General features: G+C 42.3%; 1 protein-coding gene across 1 annotated transcript in view; it reads left to right on the top strand.

Moving 5' to 3' along the window:
• The first annotated feature begins 506 nt into the window (after positions 1-506).
• The window catches only part of nol7 (nucleolar protein 7), a 37229-nt gene continuing 9993 nt past the window's right edge, over positions 507-27742 (top strand). Inside the window, exons 1-5 of the mRNA XM_073023924.1 lie at positions 507-745; positions 3071-3131; positions 15101-15156; positions 24209-24240; positions 27224-27302. Coding sequence (XP_072880025.1) covers positions 588-745; positions 3071-3131; positions 15101-15156; positions 24209-24240; positions 27224-27302 — 386 coding nt within the window. The 5' untranslated portion in view covers positions 507-587. The remainder of the gene's footprint in view (positions 746-3070; positions 3132-15100; positions 15157-24208; positions 24241-27223; positions 27303-27742) is intronic.

Here is a 27742-nt window from a genome sequence, read left to right on the forward strand (position 1 = left end):
CCCCCAGCGACCGGAATGTATGGACGATCCACCGGCAGAGGACACCTGTATTGGAGCTCCCACCGGCAGGGAAAGGTGTAATGGAGACGTTTGGAAACGTTGACTGCGCCTTTCAACGGATGCTGCCCGACCTGCTGAGTTCATCCAGCTTTTTTGTATGTCTTGATTTGACCACAGCATCTGCAGTGCACTTTGTGTTTACTAAAGGTGTAATGGTCCTCCTAGCAGTAGGGGAAATGTGCATTATACCTCCCGCCGCCAGAGGGGGTCTGTAGTATACCTCCCGCCGACTGGGGAGACTAACGGACCTCCCACCGCCAGAGGGAGTCTGTAGTATACCTCCCGCCGACTGGGGAGACTAACGGACCTCCCGCCGCCAGAGGGAGTCTGTAGTATACCTCCCGCCGACTGGGGAGACTAACGGACCTCCCGCCGCCAGAGGGAGTCTGTAGTATACCTCCCGCCGACTGGGGAGACTAACGGACCTCCCACCGCCAGAGGGAGTCTGTAGTATACCTCCCGCCGACTGGGGAGACTAACGGACCTCGCACCGGCTGAGGACGATCTTTTGATTCACTTGATTAAAGATGGCGCCGAAGCGCCCGCTGCGGGAGATGGAGTCGGTGGAAATGTCAGCTGAATCCAGCCACGGGGAAGAAGATGATGCCCCTGATGAGGTGGCGTTCAGTAGCGCTCGGGAAAAGGCCGAGAGGAACGTGAAAGCGGCGCTAGAGAGTGTGCGGAGGTAAGGTGGGCCTTGGTCCCTGGCCGGAGACTTGGATCCACGGCGGAGGGTCCGGCTGAAACCCGGGGCTTTGTGCTGTCCTCCCAGGCAACATCAACACGCCGGTCCCTACAACGTTCTTAAGCCACAGTGCAGCCGCTTGTGGCTTAAACACGTTTACTTCAAAAAGTGTAATTGATTTATTGTTGGAACTGTTTCATTATTGTCACATGTATCGAGATACAGTGAAAAACGTGTTTGCATGTCACCCAGGCAGATCACGCCATACATAAATAACTTTATTGGTAAAAATATGTGACAGAAACGCATGAAATAGTGCAAGGTTCACTTCACCTTCATAGTGTCGTTCAGTCTATATACATTCACAGTGTTATGGGTTTATTTACTGGTAGTGTTAACCATTTAGACTACTGGGACTGTTTATCCCTGTGAGCAAAGTAGGTTGAGGTTGACTTTATCGAGGTTTATAAACTCATGTGGTATGGGCATAAGGTATGGCCATATGCTTTTCCCCAGAGGAGTCTAAAACTAGAGGTGATGGAATTGGATTTGCTGACTGCAAAGTTATAAACTGAAACAAAGACCGATAAAAGTTCTAACCGATAAAAGTAGCCACGGGTAATCTCACTGTTAGAACACAATTTATTTACAGTGATACAAGTTTAAATCCAGACAACACTTAAAACTCATTTAAAACTCTCAGAGGATTTCTATCTTACATAATTCCAAATTACAAGCCATTTCTAAAGCACACATTAAGCACAAAAACATTTCTTAAGCATAAAGGATTTCTTAAACTCAAAAGACTTTCAAAACACCTATAAGCTAATAAAAAGGTATAGCAACATTGTAGAAACTGAAGCTGGAGGAATAAATTCAAGTTCACCTTGTGTTTCTTCCATGGTTCTTGATGTTCTTTACCGCATTCCTAATAAACCTAAACTGCTCTCTACACTTATACTATTTTCTCTCATTTGGGTGACTTTGCATACATATATTTCCTCAAATATCCTGTTAACACAAACGGACTAAAAGCATTTTTGGAGAGATAGATTTCAGCTAGCTACTACTACTGCTGTAAAAATACCTTCTGAGCACATAAAACTCACAGCTTATAAGACATTTGATATGCTAAATGGAATTATCCATCTGTTCTGCAAGTTTTCTTGAACTAAGCAAGTTGAGTCAGTTTGTCTGTTTGAAACAATCCAAATTACCGTAACCCATTGTCTTTTACTCTACACTTGAGCAATAATAAAGCAGGTGACTGTTTACAGGCAAAGCAGCTTCAAAATACTGAGCTTGTTTGTAAAGCTGTTCTGTGGTGAGTTTTTTTTTAATTTCATGCTGATTGTTACTGTCCATATACATCTGAAGACTGACTTCATTTTACAGCCAGACACTAAGCAAACTGTTAGTTGGAAGTTTACTTACATCAGTTTATGATCTTTCAAGTAGCAGTTGCTGTTTAGAAAAAGAAGCTTAAACATGAGATCTCCTGTTCCAGGGCAGTGAATATCAATCACAATTCAAGGTTAGGATTAAGTTAAAGGGAGACTGAGGGGCGGTTTTTCCACACACAGGTGGTGGGTATATGGTGGGGCAAGGAAGTGGTCTTAATAGGTACAATTACAGTGTTTAAAAGATATTTTTAAAATGGAAGTAGTAAACAGGTTAGAGAAACACAGTTAATGTTTTGGGTTGAAGACCCTTATCAGAACCAGGAAGGAGACAAAGGCAGCTTGTTAGGCTGCAATGAGGGTGGGTGTCTCTGATAGGGTAAAACCAGGGTGATCATGGGGATTTGTTGTAAATAGAGTTATCTGCTGAATGCAAGCAGTTAGTGAGAATGTAGGAGTTGTGAAATGCAGAGCAGGAAGAAATGCCCAACAGGTCTACTATCTACTCCTAGAGAGATAGAAAGAGGGGAAACAATAAATAAACTGAGCAAATATCACAGATAACTGGATACATACAGAGAAATCAGGTTACCTTACATTATAGAATGCAATATTGAGTTCCAAAAGCTGCAATGTGCCCAGACAGAATACAAGCTGCAGTTCCCCAAGCTTGTATTGGGCCTCAAGAGTGGAGGAGTCCCAGACTGATAGAATAATTACAATATTAGCCAACAGGAAACTCAGGGTCACCCTGTGCACTGAATGTAGTTTCTCCCAATCCGTGTTTGGCTTCTCCGATGTAGGGGAAACTGCATTGTGAGTGGGAGCTTTTTCCAGTTGTATAACATCACAGTAACTAGTACGTACACTTAAGATTTGATAGAACTAAATTATAACTTTTAATTGTTCTTTATAAATGTTTCAGGGACAAAGTCTTGCTGAAGGAAAAAAGAAGAAGAAAAATGGAACTGTTCAGACAGCAGAAGGTAAAGTATTTATTTTAAAATTGGTAAATTGGATTAGTAAGTATGCAGATGATACTAAGATAGGTGGTGTTGTGGATAATGAAGTGGGTTTTCAAAGCTTGCGGATAGATTTAGGCCAGTTAGAAGAGTGGGCTGAAAGATGGCAGATGGAGTTTAATGCTGATAAGTGTGAGGTGCTACATTTTGGTAGGAATAATCAAAATAGGACGTACATGGTAAATGGTAGGGCAATGAGGAATGCAGTAGAACAGAGTGATCTAGGAATAATGATGCATAGTTCCCTGAAGGTGGAATCTCATGTGGATAGGGTGGTGAAGAAAGCTTTTGGTATGCTGGCCTTTATAAATCAGAGCATTGAGTGTAGGACAACATGAGTGAATCTGCAGATGCTGGAAATAAATAAAAACACAAAATGCTGGCAGAACTCAGCAGGCCAGACAGCATCTATGGGAGGAGGTAGTGATGATGACGTTTCAGGCCAAAATCCTTCACCAGGAGTGAAGTAAAGTGGGATGGTCGAGGGGGGATAAGAAGTGGGGGGAGGGATAAAGTAGAGAGCTGGGAAATTTTAGGCTGGAGGGAAATGGGCAAGGGGAAGGTGGAGAATTATGGGAAATTAAAGAGAAAGAAAGGTAGGGCTGGGGGGAGATTATAGTGAGGGGGGGGGGGGAAGAGAGAGAAAGAGAACCAGACTAAAATAATAGTTAGGGATGGGGGTAAGGGGGGGCAGGGGTATCAACGGAGGTCTGTGAGTTGGATGTTCATGCTGGCAGGTAGGAGGCTACCTAGGCAGGAGATAAGGTATTGCTCCATCGACCTGTGTGTGGCCTCATCTTGATGGTAGAAGAGGCCATGGACAGACATGTTGGAGTGGGAGTGGTCTGTGGAATTGAAGTGTGTGGCCACAGGGAGATCCTGCCACTGCTGGAGGACTCCAGCGAAACGGTCTCCCAGTCTGTGGCGGGTTTCTCCAATGTGTGTGGCCACATCGGGAGCACTGGATACAGTATATCACCCCAGTTGACTCGCAGGTGAAGTGGTGCCTCACCTGAAAGGACTGTCTGGGGCCTAGGATGGTGGTGAGGGAAGAAGTGTGGGGGCAGATGTAGCACTTCTTCCGTTTGCAGGGATGAGTGTCTGGAGGGAGGGAGGTGGGGAGGGATGGGGGGATGAATGGACAAGGGAGTCACGTAGGGGGGAGGGGAAAATGCGGCTGGTGGTGGGATCATGTAGGAGGTGGCGTAAGTTACGGAGGATTATACATTGGATAAACGTTGGCGCTCAGTCCTCCAGCAGTGGCAGGATCTCCCTGTGGCCACACACTTCAAATCCACAGACCACTCCCACTCAGACATGTCTGTCCATGGCCTCTTCTACCGTCAAGATGAGGCCACACACAGGTCGATGGAGCAATACCTTATCTCCCGCCTAGGTAGCCTCCTACCTGCCAGCATGAACATTCAGCTCACAGACCTCCGTTGATACCCCTGCCCCCCCTTACCCCCATCCCTATCTATTATTTTAGTCTGGTTCTCTTTTTTCCCCCTCACTATAATCTCCCCCCAGCCCTACCTTTCTTTCTCTTTATTTCCCATAATTCTCCACTTTCCCCCTAGCCCATTTCCCTCCAGCCTATCACTTCCTAGCTCTCTACTTTATCCCTCCCCCCCACTTCTTATCCCCCTCGACCATCCCATGTTACTTCACTCCTGATGAAGGATTTTGGCCTGAAACGTCATCACTACCTCCTCCCATAGATACTGTCTGGCCTGCTGAGTTCTGCCAGCATTTTGTGTTTTTATTGAGTGTAGGAGTTGGGATGTAATGTTAAAATTGTACAAGGCATTGGTGAGGCCAAATTTGGAGTATTGTGTACAGTTCTGGTCACCGAATTATAGGAAAGAAGTCAACAAAATAGAGAGAGTACAGAGAAGATTTACTCGGATGTTACCTGGGTTTCAGCACCTAAGTTACAGAGAAAGGTTGAACAAGTTAGGTCTTTATTCTTTGGAGCGTAGAAGGTTGAGGGGGTGTTACGAAGGATGAACAGCTCTGATGGGCAGAAGGGTACAGAGTTGCCCATATCTTCCCCCCCCCCCCCCCCGGGAGAATCACAAAATGTTACTGTTACCACGCTGCTAATGAGAGAGAAAGAGAGACAAAGGGAAAAACATACTGGGACTGGAACATTTGCTTCAGATAAGGGAGAGATAACACCGGGAGAGAGAGACTTGTTGTTCCACCCTATTATGACTCCTGAAAGACTTATGTCTTTTGGAGAGGGCTGTTTACTTGGTACCATTCTGTTCATTAAAATTCCTCAGTGAACAGCCGGAGTGGGCTGGTTTGATGGGCTAAGCCATTCAAAACTGATTGACACCTGAGACCCTGTGAGTGGGGATAAAAGTGAGGTCTGGGGAGACACCCCTCAGACACACCAGGAGACACACTAGTGAGCACTGCTTGAGTGTTGGAACCCACGAGAAGGTGTGGGGCATCGGAGACCGAATGAAGGATCGGTCAATTTTAACTTACAGTGTTTATAGCGAGGCCGGTCGGGGCTTGTGTGTGTGTCCACCCTTGCCTGGGTGACGAGTCCACCATAGAAGAACGATCTAGCTAAAGGACAGAGGGGTCATATCTGAATGACCACAACAACACATTGACGGATCAAGAACAGAAAGGAAGGTTTGACTGACTGTAGCTGTCACTGTTTGCTCGCCCTCTCTCTCCCTCCAACGGTTACAACAAAAGAACCAACAACTACCTCAGCCTACGTGAACTGAACTGAACTTTATGCTTTCCCATGATAATTCATTATCCCCTAGACAACGATAGAGCTTGTTTATTATTGATTATTATTATAACCACACTTTTAGGTTTAGTATTGCTAACGTGTATTATCTGTATATTTGCATTGTTGATATTGATTTATATATTCTACTAATAAACACTGTTTTGAAAATAGTACCAGACTCCAACGGATACTTCTGTCTTTACTGGTAAGACACCCAGTTATGGGGTACGTAACAGGGGAGACTTGATAGAGGTATTTAAAATTATGAGGGGGATAGATAGAGTTGACGTTGATAGGCTTTTTCCATTGAGAGTAGGGGAGATTCAAACAAGAGGACATGAGTTGAGAGTTAGGGGGCAAAAGATTAGGGGTAACACGAGGGGGAATTTCTTTACTCAGAGAGTGGTAGCTGTGTGGAACGAGCTTCCAGTAGAAGTAGTAGAGGCAGGTTAGATTTTGTCGTTTAAAGTAAAATTGGATAGGTATATGGATAGGAAAGGAATGGAGGGTTATGGGCTGAGTGCAGGTCGGCGGACTAGTTGAGAGTAAGCGTTCGGCACAGACTGGGAGGGCCGAGATGGCCTGTTTCCGTGCTGTAATTGTTATATGGTTGCTGCCCCCAGAGGAGTACTGGATTTAATCAAAAATAGGACTTGGAAGATGTCTTTAAAATAAAGAAAGAAACTGGAATGAATAGACATAGAGAAAGTAGAGAATATAGAGAATTTGAGAGTCCATTCAAAACAAGGGTTCATAAATATTTTTGTATATGTTATTAAGGCATACTGCAGTAGTTCGCAATTGTATTTATTCAAAACATTATCACTTTATTCTGGTTCACTGAACTTATCAATTTTGGACTGTGCTTCACTGATATCAATGCATAAAGTTGATTTATGAAAATGTTTGTTTTAAATTCTTTTTGAAAATCTTGAATATTATCTGCTTCACCATATGTATCTTTGGAGGAAAAACAGGTAGAGGCGGGTTCGGTATTGTCATTTAAAGTAAAATTGGATAGGTATATGGACAGGAAAGGAATGGAGGGTTATGCGCTGAGTGGGGGTCGGTTGGACTAGGTGAGAGTAAGCGTTCGGCACGGACTAGAAGGGCCAAGATGGCCTGTTTCCATGCTGTAGTTGTTATATGGTTATAAGTGGTAGGATCAAGTTGTTTCCGTTTCAATGCTGTATTGTTAATTGTTAAGAATTAACTTTTTGACAAGGTTTTAAAGTAATGGCTTGATTTTAAATTGTAGATTAAATGATAACATTTTCCCTCATTATTACAATGTTTGAAATTGGAGAATTAATGATCTATGATCAAGAATTTGCACAGTAAGTTAGATTCTAATGATGAGCAACAACATTTCCAGCAGAAATCTCTTGTGACTAGATTGCAATGATTGCTGTTTAAGGAGTGTATTTAGGTCAGGGAAGTACAGGAGACAATGAATCACAAGGAAGTGGAAAGGAAAGGAAGCTGGAGGTTACAGAGATGGGAAGGAGTCAGATTAGAAAAGCATTGCTGGACCTAGAGCTGTGATAGGTTGGTACAGGAAGGAATGTGGTGATTAAATGGGGAAGCAAAAGTTAGAATGTGGGTGGCAGAGTTTTGATCAATTCAGGGTTTACAGAGAGTAGAATATATCAAAGGCTTGCCTGAAGTAGTTGAAGTCACAAAAGTGAGATCAATTGTTGATTTTTGTTTATATTTAAATGTGTTAATGAGAAGTTTAAAATGTCGCATTTATGTGGCTCTATTAGAATTAAATAAGTAAGCAGAAAAACTCTTGAACTTCTCAAGAGTTGTGTGCTGGAATTCACTTTTTCATTAGTCTGGTTTCCCTACTGTTTGTGCCCACTCCTCCTAACTAGACTGTTGTAGTTTTCAATTTCAATTCAGTTAATATGAAGAGCTCAGTCAAACTTGTCTTTGATTATTTGAGTGTTCATAAATGTTTTCTTAAAACAAATGAAGATTTGAGTTATTGGAAAAGTCCTCAAAGCTTGTGGCTCAAGTGTGTCGGTTTAAAGGAGTGGTATGTTATGGAGAAGAGAATCTAAGGGCAACGTGTCAATGTGGCTTTGTAGTGATGTGCTTTATGAAGAAAGCTCATTTGTACTCAAACGTGCTGTGTCAGAAAAGGTAATGTGATTGTAAATCAGGTATTCTGATTGTCCAGATACCAAAAAAGCCCTGTTAATTGTGACAGGATCCGATCTAACTACGCAGTAGTCATGTAGAATATTGGTGTCGAGCTGTAGCACTTTTGGAGCTTGAATGTCCAGATGAGTGCAAACTGTTCCTTTGTACAGAAAACTGTGATCTTGAGACTCATTACATCTGGCTGTCCTACAATTAAGTTTCTGGTTACTGTTGACCCAAAAGCTGTTAGTGGAAAATTTGGCAATGTAATGCCTTGCAAAAGTGATATTGGGAATGGATGTTGTTTCACACAAGTGTGGCATAAATGTTATTTCTAACCAAACATGCAAGCTTGAATGCTCTCTGGGTCTTGCATCACCAGGGAAGAACTGCTTTATTATATGAGCAGTTGATAAAACATCTGATTTCATGGTTAGGAAATATACTTGGAAATGCCCAATGGAAATATGGAGGATGGTCAGGTGGTCAGGGAGCAATGCATCGAGTAGCTTTGTTCCAGAAAGACAAGGAAAGAATCAAGCAACCATGGTTGACAAGACATGTTTTTGCATCTAGTCAAGAGGAAGAAAGAAGCGTACTTAAGGTTCAGGAAGCAAAGATCAGACAGGGCTCTCGAGAGTTATAAGGTAGCCAGAAAGGAGCTTAAGGCAGTAAGATGGCACTGCATTCAGGTGTAGCAGTCTCTCCGGGGCTAACCAAAGGTGTTTTGTCTTTTTTAAAACTACTTTACGATCACAAGAAAATGTTGGACATTAAGAACTTCAAGTATGGCAGGTCTACTCCATCAGCAAGCTGCTTGTTGGAGCAAGTGAGATGATACGAATGCTGTTACTGCCTGCTACAGAAAGGCATCAGAGTTTGAAGATAGTGTGCAATCTAACAGTGAGTGATTGTGTTAGACACTTCTCTTGCAAACACAAGAGCCTGTTGGACATTGGAAATGTAAAGTACTGGAAGTCAATTTCCCTTGTTTATTGAAGAGCCAGACAGTGGGGGGGGTGGGGGGGCTGAGTGGGCTCAGTTTTAGCTGGGATTAGGCCTCAAGCCACAGGCTTTCCTGCTGCAGAAGCCCAGGAGAGGAGATGCCAGAGGCAGTGTAGTGCAACGTCGGGGACTAGCCCCTCCTATCAATGCTGCTGTCCAGTGTTTACTCCAGGGGTGTCAAACTCATTTTAGGTCACGGGCCGGATTGAGCAAAATGCAGCTTCATGCGGGCCGGATCAGTCGGACGCGTGCGAACGCAGCTTTCGTTGCCTTCGTTTTTTCAGCCTGCTGTCATGTGTCTCAGTCTCTGCTATAACTACAAAGTGTTTCACTTTACAAATTCCGTTTCTTATGAAGAAGACTGCCGAATAAACACTAAAAACCCTGAAAACCTGGTACCTGAATAAACTCAGCATTAGCCATATCATACGCCATAGGCGCTTCGATTACTGGGGCCAGCTTTAATAGTAATTAGATATTATCTCGCGGGCCTTGAGTTTGACATATATGGTTTACTCAGTGGAAGATAAGCTGGATTGTGTGTGTATATTTGTGGATTGCTGAGAACTGCTTGTTCTTGCTGTTAACACCCATGCCCTATCAATTTACAGGACATGTCACTCAGGACTTGGGCTATATTTCGTGTGACTGTATGTTTATTGCAATCTTAAATGTGCCTTGTGCTGTGTACGAATATTGGTACTGTGCTTTGCACCTTGGCTCCACGGGAATTCTGTTTCATTTGGCTGTATTCATATTTGATTGAATGGCAATTGAAATTGAAGGGACTTAAAGAACTAGAAAGGGACATGCGAAGGGCTTGGTGCGTACGGTTAAGAAACACCGTCATTGTACATGTACGTGGGGAATAGGAGGATGACTAAAATGAGGGGAGAACCAATCAAGGATAAAAGAGGAAACGTGCCTGGTGAGTTGGAGGAGGTCAGTGAGGTCATTAACGAATACTTTGCTTCAGTATCCACGAGATAGGACCTTGATGAGTGTGAGGAGCAGCGTAAAACAGGCTGAAATGCTGGAACTTGTTTATGTAAAGAAAGAGAATGGGCTGATACATTTGAAAAACATTATGATGGATCAATCCCCAGAGCAGACAGGATATACCCAGGGTTACTATAGGAAGCAAGATTGCTGTGCTTTTGATGATGATCTTTGTGTCCTTGCTGATCACAGGAGTAGTACTAGAAGATTGGAGGGTGGCAGATCAGGGGTGAGGCAACTAAAGGAGAGGATTCTTTGAGACAGGATTTAACTGCATTTGGAGAAGCATAGATTGATTGGGTCAGTCAGTTTGGTTCTGTGAGGGGCGGGTCATGCCTCATGAGTCTGATTGATAAAGTAACAAAATAAATGGATAAATGTAGAGTAGTGGATGTGGTGTTTATGAATTTTAGTAAGGTGTTTAACAGGATTAACAGGCTCGTTCAGAAAGTCAGGAGGCATGCATGGATTCAGAACTGGCTTGCCTACAGATGGAGCACATTCTGCCTGAAGGTCCACACGTATCTGTTCTGGGACCCCTGTTTCTCAGGATTTTTATAAAATGGATGAGAAACAGTGACTTGGATGAGAAAGTGGATGGGTGAGTTAGTAAGTTTTCAGATGACACAAAGGTTGGTGGTGGTGTGGATAGTGTGGTAGGTTACAATAGGAGATAATTAGGATGCAAAGCTGGACTGAGAAGTGGCATATGGAGGTCAGCCCAGACATGTATCAAGTGATAATGTCTTGGAAGGTTGAACTTGAAGGTGCAGTGCATAGTTAATGGCAAGATTCTGAGTAGTGTGTGATTAACAGGGATCTTGGGGGTCCACATCCATAGATTTCTCAAAGTTTATCAGGTGGTTGGGGAGTCCTATTGTGTGTTGGTCTTCATTAGTCAGGGGTTTTAGTTTTAGAGCTGTGAGGTAATGTTGCAGCTCTATAAAATCCTGGTCAGACCATGGAGTATTGTGTTCAGTTTAAGTCACCTCTTTATGGGAAGGATGTGGAAGTTTTAGGACGATGCAGAGGAGATTTATTAGGATGCTGCCTGGATTAGTGAGCATTTTTAGGTAGGGCTTTTCTCTTTGAAGCAAAGCAGGATGAGGTGACTTGATATAGATGTGTAAGGTAAGAGGCATAAATAGAGTGGACAGCCAGCGACTTTTTCCCAGGGTGGAAATAGCTAATACAAGAAGTCATAAATTTAAGGTGATTGGAGGAAAATGTAGAGAGGAGGACATCAGACGTAGGGTTTTTTTTTTACAGAGAGTGGAAGGTGCTTGGAAGGCACTGTAAGGGGTGATGGTATATACAGATACATTAGTGGCATTTCAGACACTTTGATAGTTGCGGAATGAAAGAAAAATGGAGGACTGTGGGAGAAGGGTTACGTTGATCATGGAATGGGTTAGAAGGTGGGGGCAGCATTGTGGGCCAAAGAGCCTGTAATGTTCTATGTTCTAGGCAGCTGTATTTGGTTGGCCCCAAGACATTGCCTTGTGCTGACATGTGAGAGATTAATCTGACTAATGGAGTGATCCCCTGTGGTTTCATTGAATTTAATTGCAGCAAGGCTCCTTAATATCAGTTAGTGTTTAGTTTTGTTTTGATGGTGTCAAGGGTAATCATTTCACCTTGCCTTTGGATTCCAGATCTTGTCCATATTTAAAACCAAAGTAGAAGGCCTAGAGCTTGATTTATGCATACAAAGGGTCTTGATAGATGTGGAAAAAAATGCTTCCTCTTGTGGGGACAATCTATAATTTGGGATTACTTTTATAAAAACAAATGCTTTCCCACTTAAGAAATAAAAAGATGGATTTTCCCCTCAGATGATGGAGTGTTTTTAGAACTCTTCCTCTAAAGTTGATGGACTCAGGCTCTAAATACATATTTAATTCAGTAGTATAGAGTTTAAATAGGCAATTGGGTGAAATATTATTGTGGGTAAACAGGATTGCAGAGTTGAAGTTATAGTCAGTCATCTGTGATCATATTAAATGTCTGAGTATCTTCAAGAATCTGAGTGGCTTACTCTGCTCTTAATTTGTGTGTGTGTATGCGTCTCAACGGAGAACTGATGAAGAGGTTATCGAAGTTGGTACTGCTTAATGGCACAGTTGGCAACGTCTTCCATTACTTTGAGCAGAATTCCACAGTTGAAAGTGATTGCTCTAATATTAAGGCAGTATTTGGCAGAACATTTCATCAGCAAGCCCTAGTAAAACTTAAGTCCTGGGGAAAATTCTCTGCTGGTTAGAGTCATAACTTGCAAAAAGAAAGATGGTTGTGGTTATCTGACGTTAATCATCTGAGACTTGAGGCCTTTACTGCAGTGGTTCCTCAGTGTAAGTCCTTTCAGCAGCTCCAAAGCAGGGTTCTTTACTGATGATTTCACCACCTTTATTGACAAAATGTCCAGTCAGATAATGAAGCACCATGTTTAGATGAAGGAAGACCAAGAGTGTTAAGTGTCAGCAGACAGTGAGCATCACAAGATAGAAGACCACAGGGACATTCACTGGCAATATGACCTGAGATTTCCAAGCATTAGAATCCAGAGGCTCTCAGTGACAGAAACTTATTTGTACCAGTCACCTAAGTGCTGGCTAATTAGGCAATGGTTGATTATTCTGTATTAAGGAGTTAATCTCCAGAGTTCTCAAAACCTTTAAATCATCAGCACAGCTCGTGAAAAGTGCTCTCTTTCCCTGTATGGGTGAAGTTCAAACTATGTTTCAGGAGTTTCACTCCAGCAGGACAAAGCAGCCATCTTGATTGATATCCCATCCGTCAGCTGCACACCTTAGGTGCACTTTAATTACTAACCAACACTGCTGACAACTGCCAACAAGAAGGGGAGAAGGTACATGGAAACATCACCCTTAGGTTCTGTCCATCTTAACTTGTAAGTTAACAGTTCTTTTCATCAGTTCATCTGAGTGCTGTAACTCCCTCCCCATCAGCATTCTGAGAGTTCCTTCAGAACTACTTTAGTTCAAAGTACAATTTATTATCAAAGTATGTATACTGTATACAAACTTGAGATTTGTCTTCTTTCAGGCAGCCACAAAACAAAAACAATAGAACCCATTTAAAGTAAAAGCTCCACACAACAACCCTCAAATATCCAGTGTGCGAGGGGGAGGAATGAGCAAACCGTGCAAACTTTAAAAAAATAAACAAGAAACACACAGAACGTTTAGCCACAGAGTCCCCAGAAGTGAGTCCACAGCCACGAAGCCAGTTCAGTGAAACTGATCCAGGAGCCTGATGGCTGCAGGCCGTGGCAATGGGCAATTCAGTTCAGCACTGAAGCAAGTGCTGATGGTTGCAGGCCATGGCTGAAGATTCAGTTAAGCACTGAAGTAAGTAAACCTCATGGAGTAGTAAGGTGAACACTAGTTTGTCCTTCACCCTCGGCCTTGATCAAATCGCACAAATAGTTTTTTTTAAGGTAGACAAAAGCCATGGAACATGCACTGCAGAAACCCCAAAAGTAAGTCCATAGCTGCAGAGCCTATTCAGCACTAAGGCAAGTGAAGCCCAACTAAGAGCCCAGTGGCTGCAGAGCAACAACTTACTCCTGAATCTAGTGGTGTGCAACCCAAGGTGTAACGTTTAAACAAAGCCAACCAATGGGAAAAGAGCACTGCAAATGTTAAATGAACTACCGTAGATTCCGGACTACAGAGCGCACCTGATTTTAAGCCGCTGGCACTAATTTTAGAAATAAAATCATTTTTTTAAATGTAAAGGCCGCACCGGATTTTCGGCCGCAGGTGTCCCACGTTGTAATATGAGATATTTACACAGAAAGATATTACACGTGAGGATTTTTTTAACTTTTAATTAAATCCATATGGTAACAAAAACAAATACATATTGCAAATGCTTTTTTTCGAACCGTGCCCGTACGCGGCTACTTTTAAATATACGTTGCGTATACTTCTTTACTGAACAACATTCCAATATCTCCTAACGACTGGTAAAAAATATATATACTGCAGCCTACCAGGAAAAGTTATTGATACCTTTAACTTAAAAGCAGAGTTCGCTCAGATCCAAAGCCGCTTGCGTAATCCGCTCCCCCCTCCTTTCCGTTTCATCGCAAACGGCATTTTCCCACAAGACGCCGCGAAACCGGGTGTGACGTCATAGCATCCCGCGATGTAGTACAGAAAACAAATATAGTTTAAACTAAGTAGGGTAGGTAGCACAATGCTTCGAGTGTTTTCCATGTTGATGAGGGTGAGTACAAATGACTGATTTACAATAATTTAATTGTGAAAGTGCGCTTGATTTATCGTACAATTTCATTGGACCTCTGTGAACTACTCATCAATTTTATTGGTCTACTGTTACGAGGCAAAATGTTTACGAGGCGGCATGAAAAAAATAATGTATTAGCCGCTCTGGATTATTGGCCGCAAAGTTCAAAGCTGTTCAAAATGTGGGAAAAAAGTAGCGGCTTAAAATCCGGAATCTACGGTAATCAGCACATGGAAGTGGCTTTCAAACACAATAAACTAGGCCCTCAGAGGACACAAGGTTCTTGAACTTCCCACCTGACAGGGTAGTATCGAGAAGAGAGGGAGACTAGTCAAACACAGGCAGATGGTGCTGAGCACCTGTTTATTTTCTGCTCTTGTCCTCAGCAATCTTAATCTTGCTCAACGTTTTAATCAGCGCTGAGTAATGAAACCAGCCATGGGTTCGTCTTCAGCTATCATGGCTCAATGCAGTATTCGCCTCTAGCGATGACCACCCCAACTGTACCTACACTCTTTGTCAGTCTAGTTCACTGAATCCCCCTACAGATTATATTATAGTTGCTCAAGAAGACAGCTTACTGTTTTTCTCATGTGCAAAATGAATGGGCAATATATGCTGGCCTTCCTAGCAAGGCCCACATCCTGAATATATACTTTAAATAAATAACCTGCATTACAGCAGATTGTATGGTTAGGAATTGTTTGCTAAACCTTTTCCTTTATTTTTCTGATTATTTGACCAGAAACACAAGATGCTTCCTGATGCTATTCTTCAGCAGATTGCTTCAGTTCCAGAAAAGTAAGAAGTAATTTCTTTAATCATATATTTACTTATGGATGCTGGATTTAAAAGTCAAAGTAATTAATAATTTTGGTTTGTTATTGTTTATGTGTTCAAATGCTAAAATTGCCTACATTCTTTCCATCTAAGTTATGGGAATTGTCAATTAAGATGACTATTATTTAGATATTTTTTCTTGACCTGATTTCATGTCAAAATTTAGGGATTAAGGGAATTGTGACCTGGTTAGCTCTTGTTAGGAAACTGGCAAACATATACAAACCCCATTTCCAGAAAAGTTGGGATATTTTCCAGAATGCAATAAAAACAAAAATCTGTGATATGTTGATTCATGTGAACCTTTATTTAACTGACAAAAGTGCAAAGAAAAGATATTCAATAGTTTTACTGACCAACTTAATTGTATTTTGTAAATATGCACAAATTTAGAATTTGATGGCTGCAACACACTCAACAAAAGTTGGGACAGAGACATGTTTACCATTGTGTTACATCACCTTTCCTTTTAATAACACTTTTTAATCGTTTTGGAACTGAGGATACTAATTGTAGTAGATTTGCAATTGGAAATTTTGTCCATTCTTGCTTGATATTAGACTTAAGCTGCTCAACAGTCCGTGGTCTCCGTTGTCTGATTCTCCTCTTCATGATGTGCCATACATTTTCAATAGGAGATAGATCTGGACTGGCAGCAGGCCAGTCAAGCACACGCACTCTGTGTCTACAAAGCCACGCTGTTGTAGCCCGTGCAGAATGTGGTCTGGCATTGTCCTGCTGAAATAAGCATGGATGTCCTGGGAAGAGACGTCGCCTTGATGGCAACATGTGTCTCTCTAAAATCCTAATATATGCCTCAGAGTCAATGGTACCTTCACATACATGCAACTCACCCATGCCGTGGGCACTGATGCACCCCCGTACCATCACAGATGCTGGCTTTTGCACCTTTCGCTGATAACAATCAGGATGGTCATTTTCATCTTTGGCACGGAGAACTCGACGCCCTTTTTTACCAAAAACTAGCTGAAATGTGGACTCATCTGACCACAGCACACGGTTCCACAGTCTCTCAGTCCATCTGAGATGAGCTCGGGCCCAGAGAACTCGCCGACATTCCTGCATAGAGTTAATGTATGGCTTCCTCCTTGTGTAATACAGTTTCAGGTTGCATTTCTGGATGCAGCGACGGGCTGTGTTAAGTAACAATGGTTTTCCGAAGTAATCCCAAGCCCAGGTGGCTATAATTGTCACAGTAGCATGACGGTTTCTTAGGCAGTGCTGCCTGAGGGCTCGAAGATCATGTACATTCAATAGTGGTTTCCAACCTTGCCCTTTACGCACTGAGATGTCTCTGAATCTTTTCACAATATTATGTACTGTAGGTGTTGTGTAATGAATGTACCACAGCTCTGAGGGGCCAAAGGGTGCGGGGGTAGCCCCCTCCTTTGTGAGAATCGCAAGATCACTGTTGAGTCAATTCAGGAGACGCAGGAAATGACAGAAAGACATGCCGAATCCACAAGGCGTTGGAATGTGCCTTGGCCTCCGAGAGGCCGGCTATTGTCTCTTGGAGACGGACTTGTGTATTGCATCCTGAACGATGCATCGACACCCCAGGCAATGAACCAAGGAGGAGGTTGGTGGAGGGATTGCATCATCCCTAACCTGATTGACACCTGAGCCCCTGTGAGTCAGGATAAAAAGAGGGTCTGTGGGAACAGCCCCTCAGATGCACCAGAAGACACGCTAGAAATCCTGTGACAGCGTTTAAGAGCGATAGCCAGTGGGGGCTCGTGTGCGTCCTTCCCTTGCCTGGGATTGGCGGCCTTACCACGGAAGAACGGCTTTAGCTAAAGGAGAGGCCACAAGTGAACGGCCACCCCCAACGAGACTCCGACGGATCGATCTCATAAAGGTTGGAAAACCCGCAGGGTAATTGTTCCCATTCTATCCCTATTTCTCTCTCTCTCTCCAACAAAGTGCAACACCGCGACAACCAAAAGACGGCAGCTTGTGGAACTGCAGTGAACTGTACATTTCCAATGGACAATTCATTATCCCCTAGACAACGACAGAGCTTATTTCTTATTGATTATTATTATACCCGCACCTTTAGATTTAGTATTGGCAACGTATATTATCTGTATGTTTGCATTGATATTATTTTTTGTGAATCTTTACTAATAAATACTGTTAAAATTAGTACCATCAGACTTCAGCGGACCTCTCTATCTTTGCTGGTAAGTGACCCAGTTACGGGGTACGTAACAATTGGGGTTCTCGTCTCGAGATTTGATACCAAATTGGGAAGCCAGTGAATCGGGCTTGTAAGTCCAAACTTGGATCTGGTTATGCGGGTAGCCAGACGGGAAACCAGCAAAGATGGACGTGGGTGAATTTATAGAAAACCCGACTCTGGAAGCGCTAGAGGCGGCCACCAAATCAGATTTGATAAATTTGGCGAAGGGGTTAAACCTCGCAGAGGTGAGGTTGTCAATGAAAAAGCGGGAGGTGCAAAGGGCAATAACTCAGTATTATATTGGGAAGAATGTGTTTACAGCTGAGGTATTGGAAAATATCCCTGAAAAGGTACCAGCTAGTGGGACGGCTCAGTTAGAGATGGAGAAATTAAGGTTGGAACATGCAATTAGGGTAAAGCAGCTGAGAAGGAGAAGGAAAGGGCCGAGAAGGAGAGGGAGGCAGAGAAACAGAGGAAACATGACTTGGAGATGGAGAAGTTAAGGCAAGAGCAACGAGTTCAGGGGTCAGACCCAGAGGAGCGGTTTAATGTTAGTCGGGAGTTGAGGTTAGTACCTCCGTTCGAGGAGACGAATGTTGATAGTTATTTCTTGCTTTTCGAAAAGGTGGCCGTGAGTCAGAAGTGGCCCAGAGAACAGTGGGTGGCGTTGTTACAAAGTTTGTTAAAAGGGAAGGCACAGCGGGCATATACGGCGTTGTCCATGGAGGAGGAAGAGGAGGAGAGTTATGACAAAGTAAAGGCGGCCATTCTCCAGAGTTATGAGCTAGTACCTGAAGCGTATAGACAAAAGTTCAGAAATTTAAAGAAAGGGTGGAATCAGACGTATACCGAGTTTGCATATGAGAAGGGTGTGCTCTTGGACCGTTGGTGCACCGCAGAAATAGTGGACGAGGATTATTGGCGTCTCAGGGAGTTAATTCTGATTGAGGAATTTAAAGGTTGTGTTTCAGAGGATATCCGGATGTATTTGAATGAGAAGCCGAATAAATCCATCTCAGAATTTGCTAGGTTTGCAGATGAATATGCCCTAACCCACAAGACAAAATAAAAGTTCCCAGAGAGACCGTGGGAATGATCAAGAAAGCCCGCCGGCTGAGGCAGAAGTCCCGCCGGGAGCTAGTGGTAAGATTGAGGGGGAAAGGCAAGACGGCCAGAGATTTCCGGGCTTGATCTGTTTTAATTGTGGAAAGAGGGGGCATATTGCATCTAAGTGCTTTGCTCCAAGGAAAGAGACAGGAAAAGGGAAAGCAGCAGTCCCTATCGGATGTGCCGTGGTAATCAGTAAATCGACAAGAGAGCCCCGGGTAGACAGAGTTCGAGAAGGGTCTGAGACTTGTATGCCAACCGGAACCGTGTCTGTGAGGGAGGGAGGCACCCCAGTTCCAGTACGGATCTGGAGAGACACAGGGGCGGAACTATCATTGATCAGCAGTAAGGTACTAGATTTTGGTCGCAAGATGGGAATGGTAGCTGTGAAAGGCATAGGCAAAAGGACAGAAATGGTGCCCTTGCATAAGATCATTATGAATTGTGAGCTAGTCTCTGGACCCGTTGAAATGGGGGTGCGATCAGAATTCCCGAGAACTGACGCGAACATCCTTCTGGGTAACGATTTAGCCGGTGGTAAGGTTTGGTCGGCAATGACGCTGGCAAAACAGCCTGTGAATGTTGAGGCTCCGCCCCTAGATTCCGAGAGCTATCCCGCATGCGCGGTCACTCGCAGCATGTCGAGAAAGACAGCTGAGAACGAGAGCAGTTTAAATCTGGCCAGTATTGATTTGGCCGAGAAGTTTTTACCGACTCTACCACGAGGGTTTTGGAGGGTGGTAAAACAGAGGGTAGTAAAGTGAAAGAGAGTAAGGGAGAGGAGATAGACCTGCCCTTAGCGAGGAATGAAGTGCTAGAGGCACGAAATGGAGATGAGAAACAGGTAAAGCTGTTAAAAGGTCCAGAGGTGGACATGGATGATCTGTCTGGTTTGGCAGAAATGTTTGAAGAAGTTGAAAATTCTAAAGGTGTTCCCGATAATGAAATGAGGGCAGTCCTAGATGAAAAGGATGCCCTTACCTTGAAGAAGTCTGCTGGGTTGGCAGATGAGGTTGTTGCAGCCCGCGGGGTTGAATTTTCTCCGGAAGGGAGTTGCCCAGAGAGCAGCTGGGAGAATCAGGGGAATTTAGAATTTGGACCGGGTACGGGTATTGAAAGCCTGGAAGAGGCAAATGTCCCGTTTGAGTGCGTCCAAGATGTGGATGCACATGGTACTGAACCTAGTAATGGAGCTCAGAAAAGGTCTGAGATATTTGATTCAGTTGAAAAGGAATGCACTCCTTGTGGGTCAGATAGACTTGGTTCAGTGAAGAAAGGGTTATCCTTGGTAATAGTGGGAAGTGAGAGTTCCCAGGTGTTTGTGCTCGAAGGTGTGTTAAAAGTTAATGGGGAGATGAATATTATCATTGAAGAAAACAGGAAATATGTAGTTCCCAAATCGAATGAAAAAAATTTAAAACCCGTGTATCACTTACAGGTTGAATTGGAAGATGACGGGCCCCCCCCCCATGCTATTGTTATTCCAGAGTGTGGTGTGAAAAGGCAGAATTTAAAATGCTGCTTGAACAAAGAGTTCGAACTGAAAACTAATAGCCTGAAGGGTCCTGAAGAGAAAGCTAGCAACTTGCGTAAAATTAAAGAATTGGGTGGAAATTCAGAAGATGGTCTAAGTTTGGGACACAGTGTTGATAAAATAATTCCTATGAAAGAAGCGGGCAAAAGCCTATTTTGCCAGGCTACCCAAGCTCCCCACGTGGGAACTAACCGGAAAAGAGACGAGGGTTAATGGGGACGCCATTTTTAAATAGCAGAAACCGGTTTTTAAGGGATTTCGACAAAGTCTGTGAATAATAAAAGACAACCCCCATGGAAGCCTGCCTGTTAAGTTTGAAAGCAACATAACGATTGGTATTTGCATGAACTTTTGTAGTATACACGTAAGCTTAAGATCACAACTCTTTAGTTTTGTTTGCTGAAAAAAAAATAGGTGGTTACTAAATTGGAGTCTGATGCTATAAGACTTTAGTAGGGTACAAGATGTTAAGATATTAAAGGAAGTGACAATTGTAATCGGTAACCATCTAGATGCTGAATTGAATGTATAACTGTATTACTCTGTAGTGAAAAAGAAAAGCTTTTGTATTGTGTTAGATTCTAAAATCCTGTAAGACTCTGTACTACTTCGTTCTCACCGCTGGTGAAAACGCTTTAAAGAAAGGGGGTGTTATGAATGTACCACAGCTCTGAGGGGCCGAAGGGTGCGGGGGTAGCCCCCTCCTTTGTGAGAATCGCAAGATCACTATTGAGTCAATTCAGGAGACGCAGGAAATGACAGAAAGACATGCCGAATCCACAAGGCGTTGGAATGTGCCTTGGCCTCCGAGAGGCCGGCTATTGTCTCTTGGAGACGGACTTGTGTATTGCATCCTGGACGATGCATCGAAGCCCCAGGCAATGAACCAAGGAGGAGGTTGGTGGAGGGATTGCATCATCCCCAACCTGATTGACACCTGAGCTCCTGTGAGTCAGGATAAAAAGAGGGTCTGTGGGAACAGCATTTAAGAGCGATAGCCGGTGGGGGCTCGTGTGCGTCCTTCCCTTGCCTGGGATTGGCGGCCTTACCACGGAAGAACGGCTTTAGCTAAAGGAGAGGCCACAAATGAACGGCCACCCTCAACGAGACTCCGACGGATCGAACTCATAAAGGTTGGAAAACCCGCAGGGTAACTGTTCCCATTCTATCCCTATTTCTCTCTCTCTCCAACACAGTGCAACACCGCGACAACCAAAAGACGGCAGCTTGTGGAACTGCAGTGAACTGTACATTTCCATTGGACAGTTCATTATCCTCTAGACAACGATAGAGCTTATTTCTTATTGATTATTATTATACCTGCACCTTTAGATTTAGTATTGACAACGTATATTATCTGTATGTTTGCATTGATAGTATTTTTGTGAATCTTTACTAATAAATACTGTTAAAATTAGTACCATCAGACTTCAACGGACCTCTCTATCTTTGCTGGTAAGTGACCCAGTTACGGGGTACGTGACAGTTGAAAGACCTAAATTCTCTGCAATCTTGTGTTGGGAAATGTTCCTTTTGAACTGACTAACAATTCTCTCATGAATTTTGGAACAAAAGGGTGAGCCACGACCCATCCTTGCTTGCAAAGACTGAGCCTTTGATGGACACTACTTTTATACCCAGTCATGATACCTCACCTGCTACCAATTAGCCGGCTTAATGTGGAGTCTTCCAAACCGGTGTTACTTGAATATTCTGTGCACTTTTCAATCTTATTTTAATTCTGTCCCAACTTTTGTTGAGTGTGTTGCAGCCATCAAATTCTATATTTGTGTATATTTACAAAATTCAATTAAGTTGGTCAGTAAAACTATTGAAAATCTTTTCTTTGTACTTTTGTCTGTTAAATAAAGGTTCACGTGAATCAACATATCACAGATTTTTGTTTTTATTGCATTTTGGAAAATATCCCAACTTTTCTGGAAATGGTGTTTGTAGTTAGTGCATGGGTAGTCTGTGCATGGGTAAATCTTTGGGTGTCCTGCTCATTCTGCAATATCTATGAAATTAGATGACTTGAATATTGCACTTCCATGACACTTCTGGAGGTTATCTGTTTGAAATCTTTTTTGGCTGATTTCCCATCACCTTTTGGCATCTCTTCCCTATGCATTTAAATCCCTATGAATTGTTCATAACCCAAACAGTTCGTAAGTTAGAAATGGGACTGAACAGAGATGACTGGCCCCGCAATGCCCGCCAAGTCCATTGCACTGTTTTCATATGTATTGGTTGTACATGAGCTGGGCATTCATAACCTGTGAAGACCAGTAGGTTAGTCTTTATTCACTGATTTATTAAAGTTAAATATTTTAGTTTAGAACAAATAATTTGCACCTGGCAATCTGATCAACTCACTAGGCCTGGACTTGTGAAGTTTCAAGCAGAATTTAAAACAGTCATCTGTTACCAGCATTTTTCTCTTCTTCAGCCTTAAAACAAGGATCTTTAAATCATCTGAAATCCCAAACACTTTGTTCACTTAGCTGAATGTAGGAGATTCAAACACCTGCCTGTCCTTCTATGTTCTTACTGACCTGCTTTACCTCCTGTTTGAGAATGACTTTAGTCTTCATTGCTTTAATCCACCTGGTATCAGTGGTCTTTGCATTCACATACATGCACTCCTGTATAACCATATAACAATTACAGCACGGAAACGGGCCATCTCGGCCCTTCTAGTCTGTGCCGAACGCTTACTCTCACCTAGTCCCACTGACCCGCACTCAGCCCATAACACTCAGCCTTTCCTGTCCATATACTTGTCCAGTTTTACTTTAAATGACAATACTGAACCTGCTTCTACCACTTCTACTGGAAGCTCGTTTCACACAGCTACCACTCTCTGAGTAAAGAAATTCCCCCTCGTGTTACCCTTAAACTTTTGTCCCCTAATTCTCAACTCATGTCCTCTTGTTTGAATCTCCCCTGCTCTCAGTGGAAAAAGCCTATCCACATCTATCTATCCCCCTCATAATTTTAAATACTTCTATCAAGTCCCCCCTCAACCTTCTATGCTCCAAAGAATAAAGACTTAACTTGTTCAATCTTTCCCTGTAACTTAGGTGCTGAAACCCAGGTAACATTCTAGTAAATCTTCTCTGTACTCTCTATTTTGTTGACATCTTTCCTATAATTTGGTGACCAGAACTGTACACAATATTCCAAATTCGGCCTTACCAATGCCTTGTACAAATTTAACATTACATCCCAACTCCTATACTCAATGCTCTGATTTATAAAGGCCAGCATACCAAAAGCTTTCTTCACCACCCTATCCACATGAGATTCCACCTTCAGGGAACTATACACCATTATTCCTAGATCACTCTGTTCTACTGCATTCTTCAAAGCCCTACCATTTACCATGTATGTCCTATTTTGATTATTCCTACCAAAATGTAGCACCTCACACTTATCAGCATTAAACTCCATCTGCCATCGTTCAGCCCACTCTTCTAACTGGCCGAAATCTCCCTGCAAGCTTTGAAAACCTACTTCATTATCCACAACACCACCTACCGTAGTATCATCTGCATACTTACTAATCCAATTTACCACCCCATCATCCAGATCACTAATGTATATGACAAACAACATTGGACCCAGTACAGAACCCTGAGGCACACCACTAGTCACCGGCCTCCAACCTGACAAACAGTTATCCATCACTACTCTCTGGCATCTCCCATCTCCACTGTTGAATCCATTTTACTACTTCAAAATTAATACCTAACGATTGAACCTTCCCAACTAACCTTCCGTGCAGAACCTTGTCAAAGGCCTTACTGAAGTCCATATAGACAACATCCACTGCTTTACCCTCGTCAACTTTCCTCGTAACCTCTTCAAAAAATTCAATAAGATTTGTCAAACATGACCTTCCACGCACAAATCCATGTTGACTGTTCCTAATCCTAATCCCTGTCTATCCAGATAATTATATATACCATCTCTAAGAATACTCCTGATTTTGCTCTTCTCCCTATACTCTATAAAGGTCAAAAATTTATCGGAAAAGATTTTGCATTTGAGGAGTGACTGTTGTTTAAAATCATTTCAGTTTTTCCGCTCTCAGTTGTTTCATATGTTCTACGTTGTTAGTAATAGCCATATGACACACCATTTACTGAATGTTTTGTTTCTTCTAGGAAAGGACAGACATCTGATACCAGTAAAAAAGGTAGATAATGATATAAGCTGTCACCTGCTATTGATTTTTGCCATTCAATCGTATTTTGGCAGGCATTATGTAATACTTTCTGTCTCTCCTCCCCCCCCCCCCCCCATTCAGCAATCATTTATTTCAATGATTGTGCACAGCTTGAAGCTCTTCCAATTAGTGAATTTGCAACTAATTATGTTCTATAACACCTTGGTGCTTCTCCAGAAGTTACTGGTACAGTACCACACCTCTAGAGCAGGGGTTTCCAATCTTTTTTATGCCATAGACCATGGTTGGGAACACCTGCCCTGCCGCATCTTTTTTATGTCCTGTGTTTTCAGCAGCCTGTCAAGTTATTGGCTTGTCTTTGAAGATTATTGTGACTGGTGCATCCATTATAGTGAGTAAAAGGATATTATTTAAAGACTTATTTGCCTTCAGTTTCATGTTGTGAATGGGGTAGAATTAACTTATGTGGTTTATTACTGTTCGTGATACATGTTAGGTACCGTAGATTCCGGACTACAGAGCGCACCTGATTTTTAGCCGCTGGCACTAATTTTAGAAATAAAATCATTTTTTTAAATGTAAAGGCCGCACCGGATTTTAGGCCGCACCGGATTTTCGGCCGCAGGTGTCCCACGTTGTAATATGAGATATTTACACAGAAAGATATTACACGTGAGGATTTTTTTAACTTTTAATTAAATCCATATGGTAACAAAAACAAATACATATTGCAAATGCTTTTTTTCGAACCGTGCCCGTACGCGGCTACTTTTAAATATACGTTGCGTATACTTCTTTACTGAACAACATTCCAATATCTCCTAACGACTGGTAAAAAATATATATACTGCAGCCTACCAGGAAAAGTTATTGATACCTTTAACTTAAAAGCAGAGTTCGCTCGGATCCAAAGCCGCTCGCGTAATGCCGCTCCCCCCCTCCTTTCCGTTTCATCGCAAACGGCATTTAAAAGCAGATTTCGCTCAGATCCAAAGCCGCTCCGCCGCTCGACCCCCTCCTTTCCGTTTCATCGCAAACGGCATTTTCCCACAAGACGCCGCGAAACCGGGTGTGTCGTCATAGCATCCCGCGATGTAGTACAGAAAACAAATATAGTTTAAACTAAGAGGGTAGGTAGCACAATGCTTCGAGTGTTTTCCATGTTGATGAGGGTGAGTACAAATGACTGATTTACAATAATTTAATTGTGAAAGTGCGCTTGATTTATCGTACAATTTCATTGGACCTCTGTGAACTACTCATCAATTTTATTGGTCTACTGTTACGAGGCAAAATGTTTACGAGGCGGCATGAAAAAAACCTTGCATTAGCCGCATCGGATTATTGGCCGCAAAGTTCAAAGCTGTTCAAAATGTGGGAAAAAAGTAGCGGCTTAAAATCCGGAATCTACGGTAATTTTAAAGTAAATTGGGTGTGAATTCTAATACTATTACGCTGAAATTAATTTGAATTGAGACCAGAGCTGGTAACCTAAATGTATTTCTAGGGTACAATTTAAGATAGATCAAGTAGCCTGTATGCTAATTTACAGAGTCACATTTTTATAATAAGTACTTTTAAAAATGAAATTTTTTACAGTGAAGGCTTAATTTATTAATGATTCAGACTCTGCATTGTACTCTCCTGTCTCCATATATTGACTTTTGCGTCTCCCAATGCCTCTGATTTAAAGCTCCTATAAATTACTCTTGTGTTTAAATTTATTCATTTTCTTTCCTGTCTCTGTTTATATAGAATTCAATTCCCACTCCCCACCTAGGCTGTCCCTCTTCCTAACTCTTTTATTAGATTTTGGGGTCCATCCATCAGGAATTTCTTCTGGCTCTCCTTCTCTCTTTCTTCCATTATTTAAAATGGAACTATGGTCAAGCTTTCATCATCACCATTATGTCTACCTCTTATGCTCTGATGGCTGAAGTACGTTGCAACCTTTCTATGAAAAATTATTACTATTCTCTAAGTGAGGTAAAAACAATATATCCTCCGCTTTGAGGAAAATAGTTTGCACCTCCTGTTTGTGTAATCAAGTTGCTTTAATCATTCAGTAGTCACTTTGTACGCCCAACAGTAGGGATTAGAAAGACGATGCAGGGAACTAAACAGTGCTGAATTAGCTTCGATTGTTCAATGCAGGTGTGGGCTTTTTCGCATGTTACATCATTGCTAGTTGCCTTTCAGACAGGCATAGATGTCCATTCGTTAAGTGATTTAGAGGTACTGAAAGCTTTTGTGCTATACAGGTGGACCCTGTTTTTCGAGTGTTCGCTTTACGACAACTTGCTGTTACGAAAGATTGGAATCGGTTTTCACTGAACAACGAGGATTTTCGCTTTTACGAAAAAAAACGTCCGCTTTATACATGTGTTTACCTGAGAAAGACTACCATGACCTTGTGCGGGCAGTTGTTTGAGTATGTGTGTACATGCCGAATTTTTTTCTCCAAATCGATTTTGGCTCGCTGCTTTCCCAATACTGATAAGTGAAACTACACCATACATACATTATTTCTACTTCCTATAGGCTGTATGTTTATCACATCATCCCTGCTTTTACTATATGTCAGTGTTATTTTAGATTTTATGAGTTATTTGGTATGATTTGGTAGGTTATTTTTTTGGGTCTGGGAACGCTCAAAAATTTTTCCCATATAAAGTAATGGTAATTGCTTCTTCGCTTTACGACATTTCGGCTTACAAACAGTTTCATAGGAACGCTCTACCTTCGGATACCGGGGGAAACCTGTAGCCAGATTTTCAGTATGGATGATTTTAGATGGATAGATAAAAGGATCTTTGTTAAGGAATTTTGGTTAGCCCACTATACTGTTCCATAGTAAAATACCAGGCTGTGTATCAGGGTGTATTAAGGTTATGATTCTTAATGCAGTGCAGTTACTCTAAATTCTGCCCAGATATCTGAGAGCAACCCAGTTCCAAGAGTTTTATGTGGTCCTTTAAAATTTTGTTTTAAGGTCATGTTGGTGCTCCTGTCCAGAAACCTGACCAAGATAGTGGATTGGAGGAAGACGCTGAAGAATGCATAGATGTCAGGTAACTAATTGATAATGGTTCAAATTAGGCAAAGGTCCGTGTATAATCCAATAAAAATAATATACACTCTTTGGATATGATCAGCCTAAAAATACCCAAGCAGATCTCCACTGTTGCATGCTGTTGATCTTTTTAAGGATTGATCACAATATACAAATTGAGCAAACAAAGAAATTACAGTAATCTGAAAAAATATATCCCAGATAAAGTACTGAGCCAGACCAGCACAGCACACTGTCCCAGGCTTGAATATTTCATTAGTTTATGTAAACTGGGTCCTGTTGGGTAATTAAGTTCTGTCATAAAAACACTTTCAATGTCAGTTGCAGTCTATCTGGCCCAGGTGACTTATCTACCTTCAGGCTTTCAACTTTCCAAGCACCTTCTTAGCAATAGCAGTGACACTCACTTATGCCCGCTTTTGCTCTGCCACTCTGCTA

This window comes from Hemitrygon akajei, chromosome 20 (genome assembly GCF_048418815.1).
Source record: "Hemitrygon akajei chromosome 20, sHemAka1.3, whole genome shotgun sequence".
NCBI classification, from domain to species: domain Eukaryota; kingdom Metazoa; phylum Chordata; class Chondrichthyes; order Myliobatiformes; family Dasyatidae; genus Hemitrygon; species Hemitrygon akajei.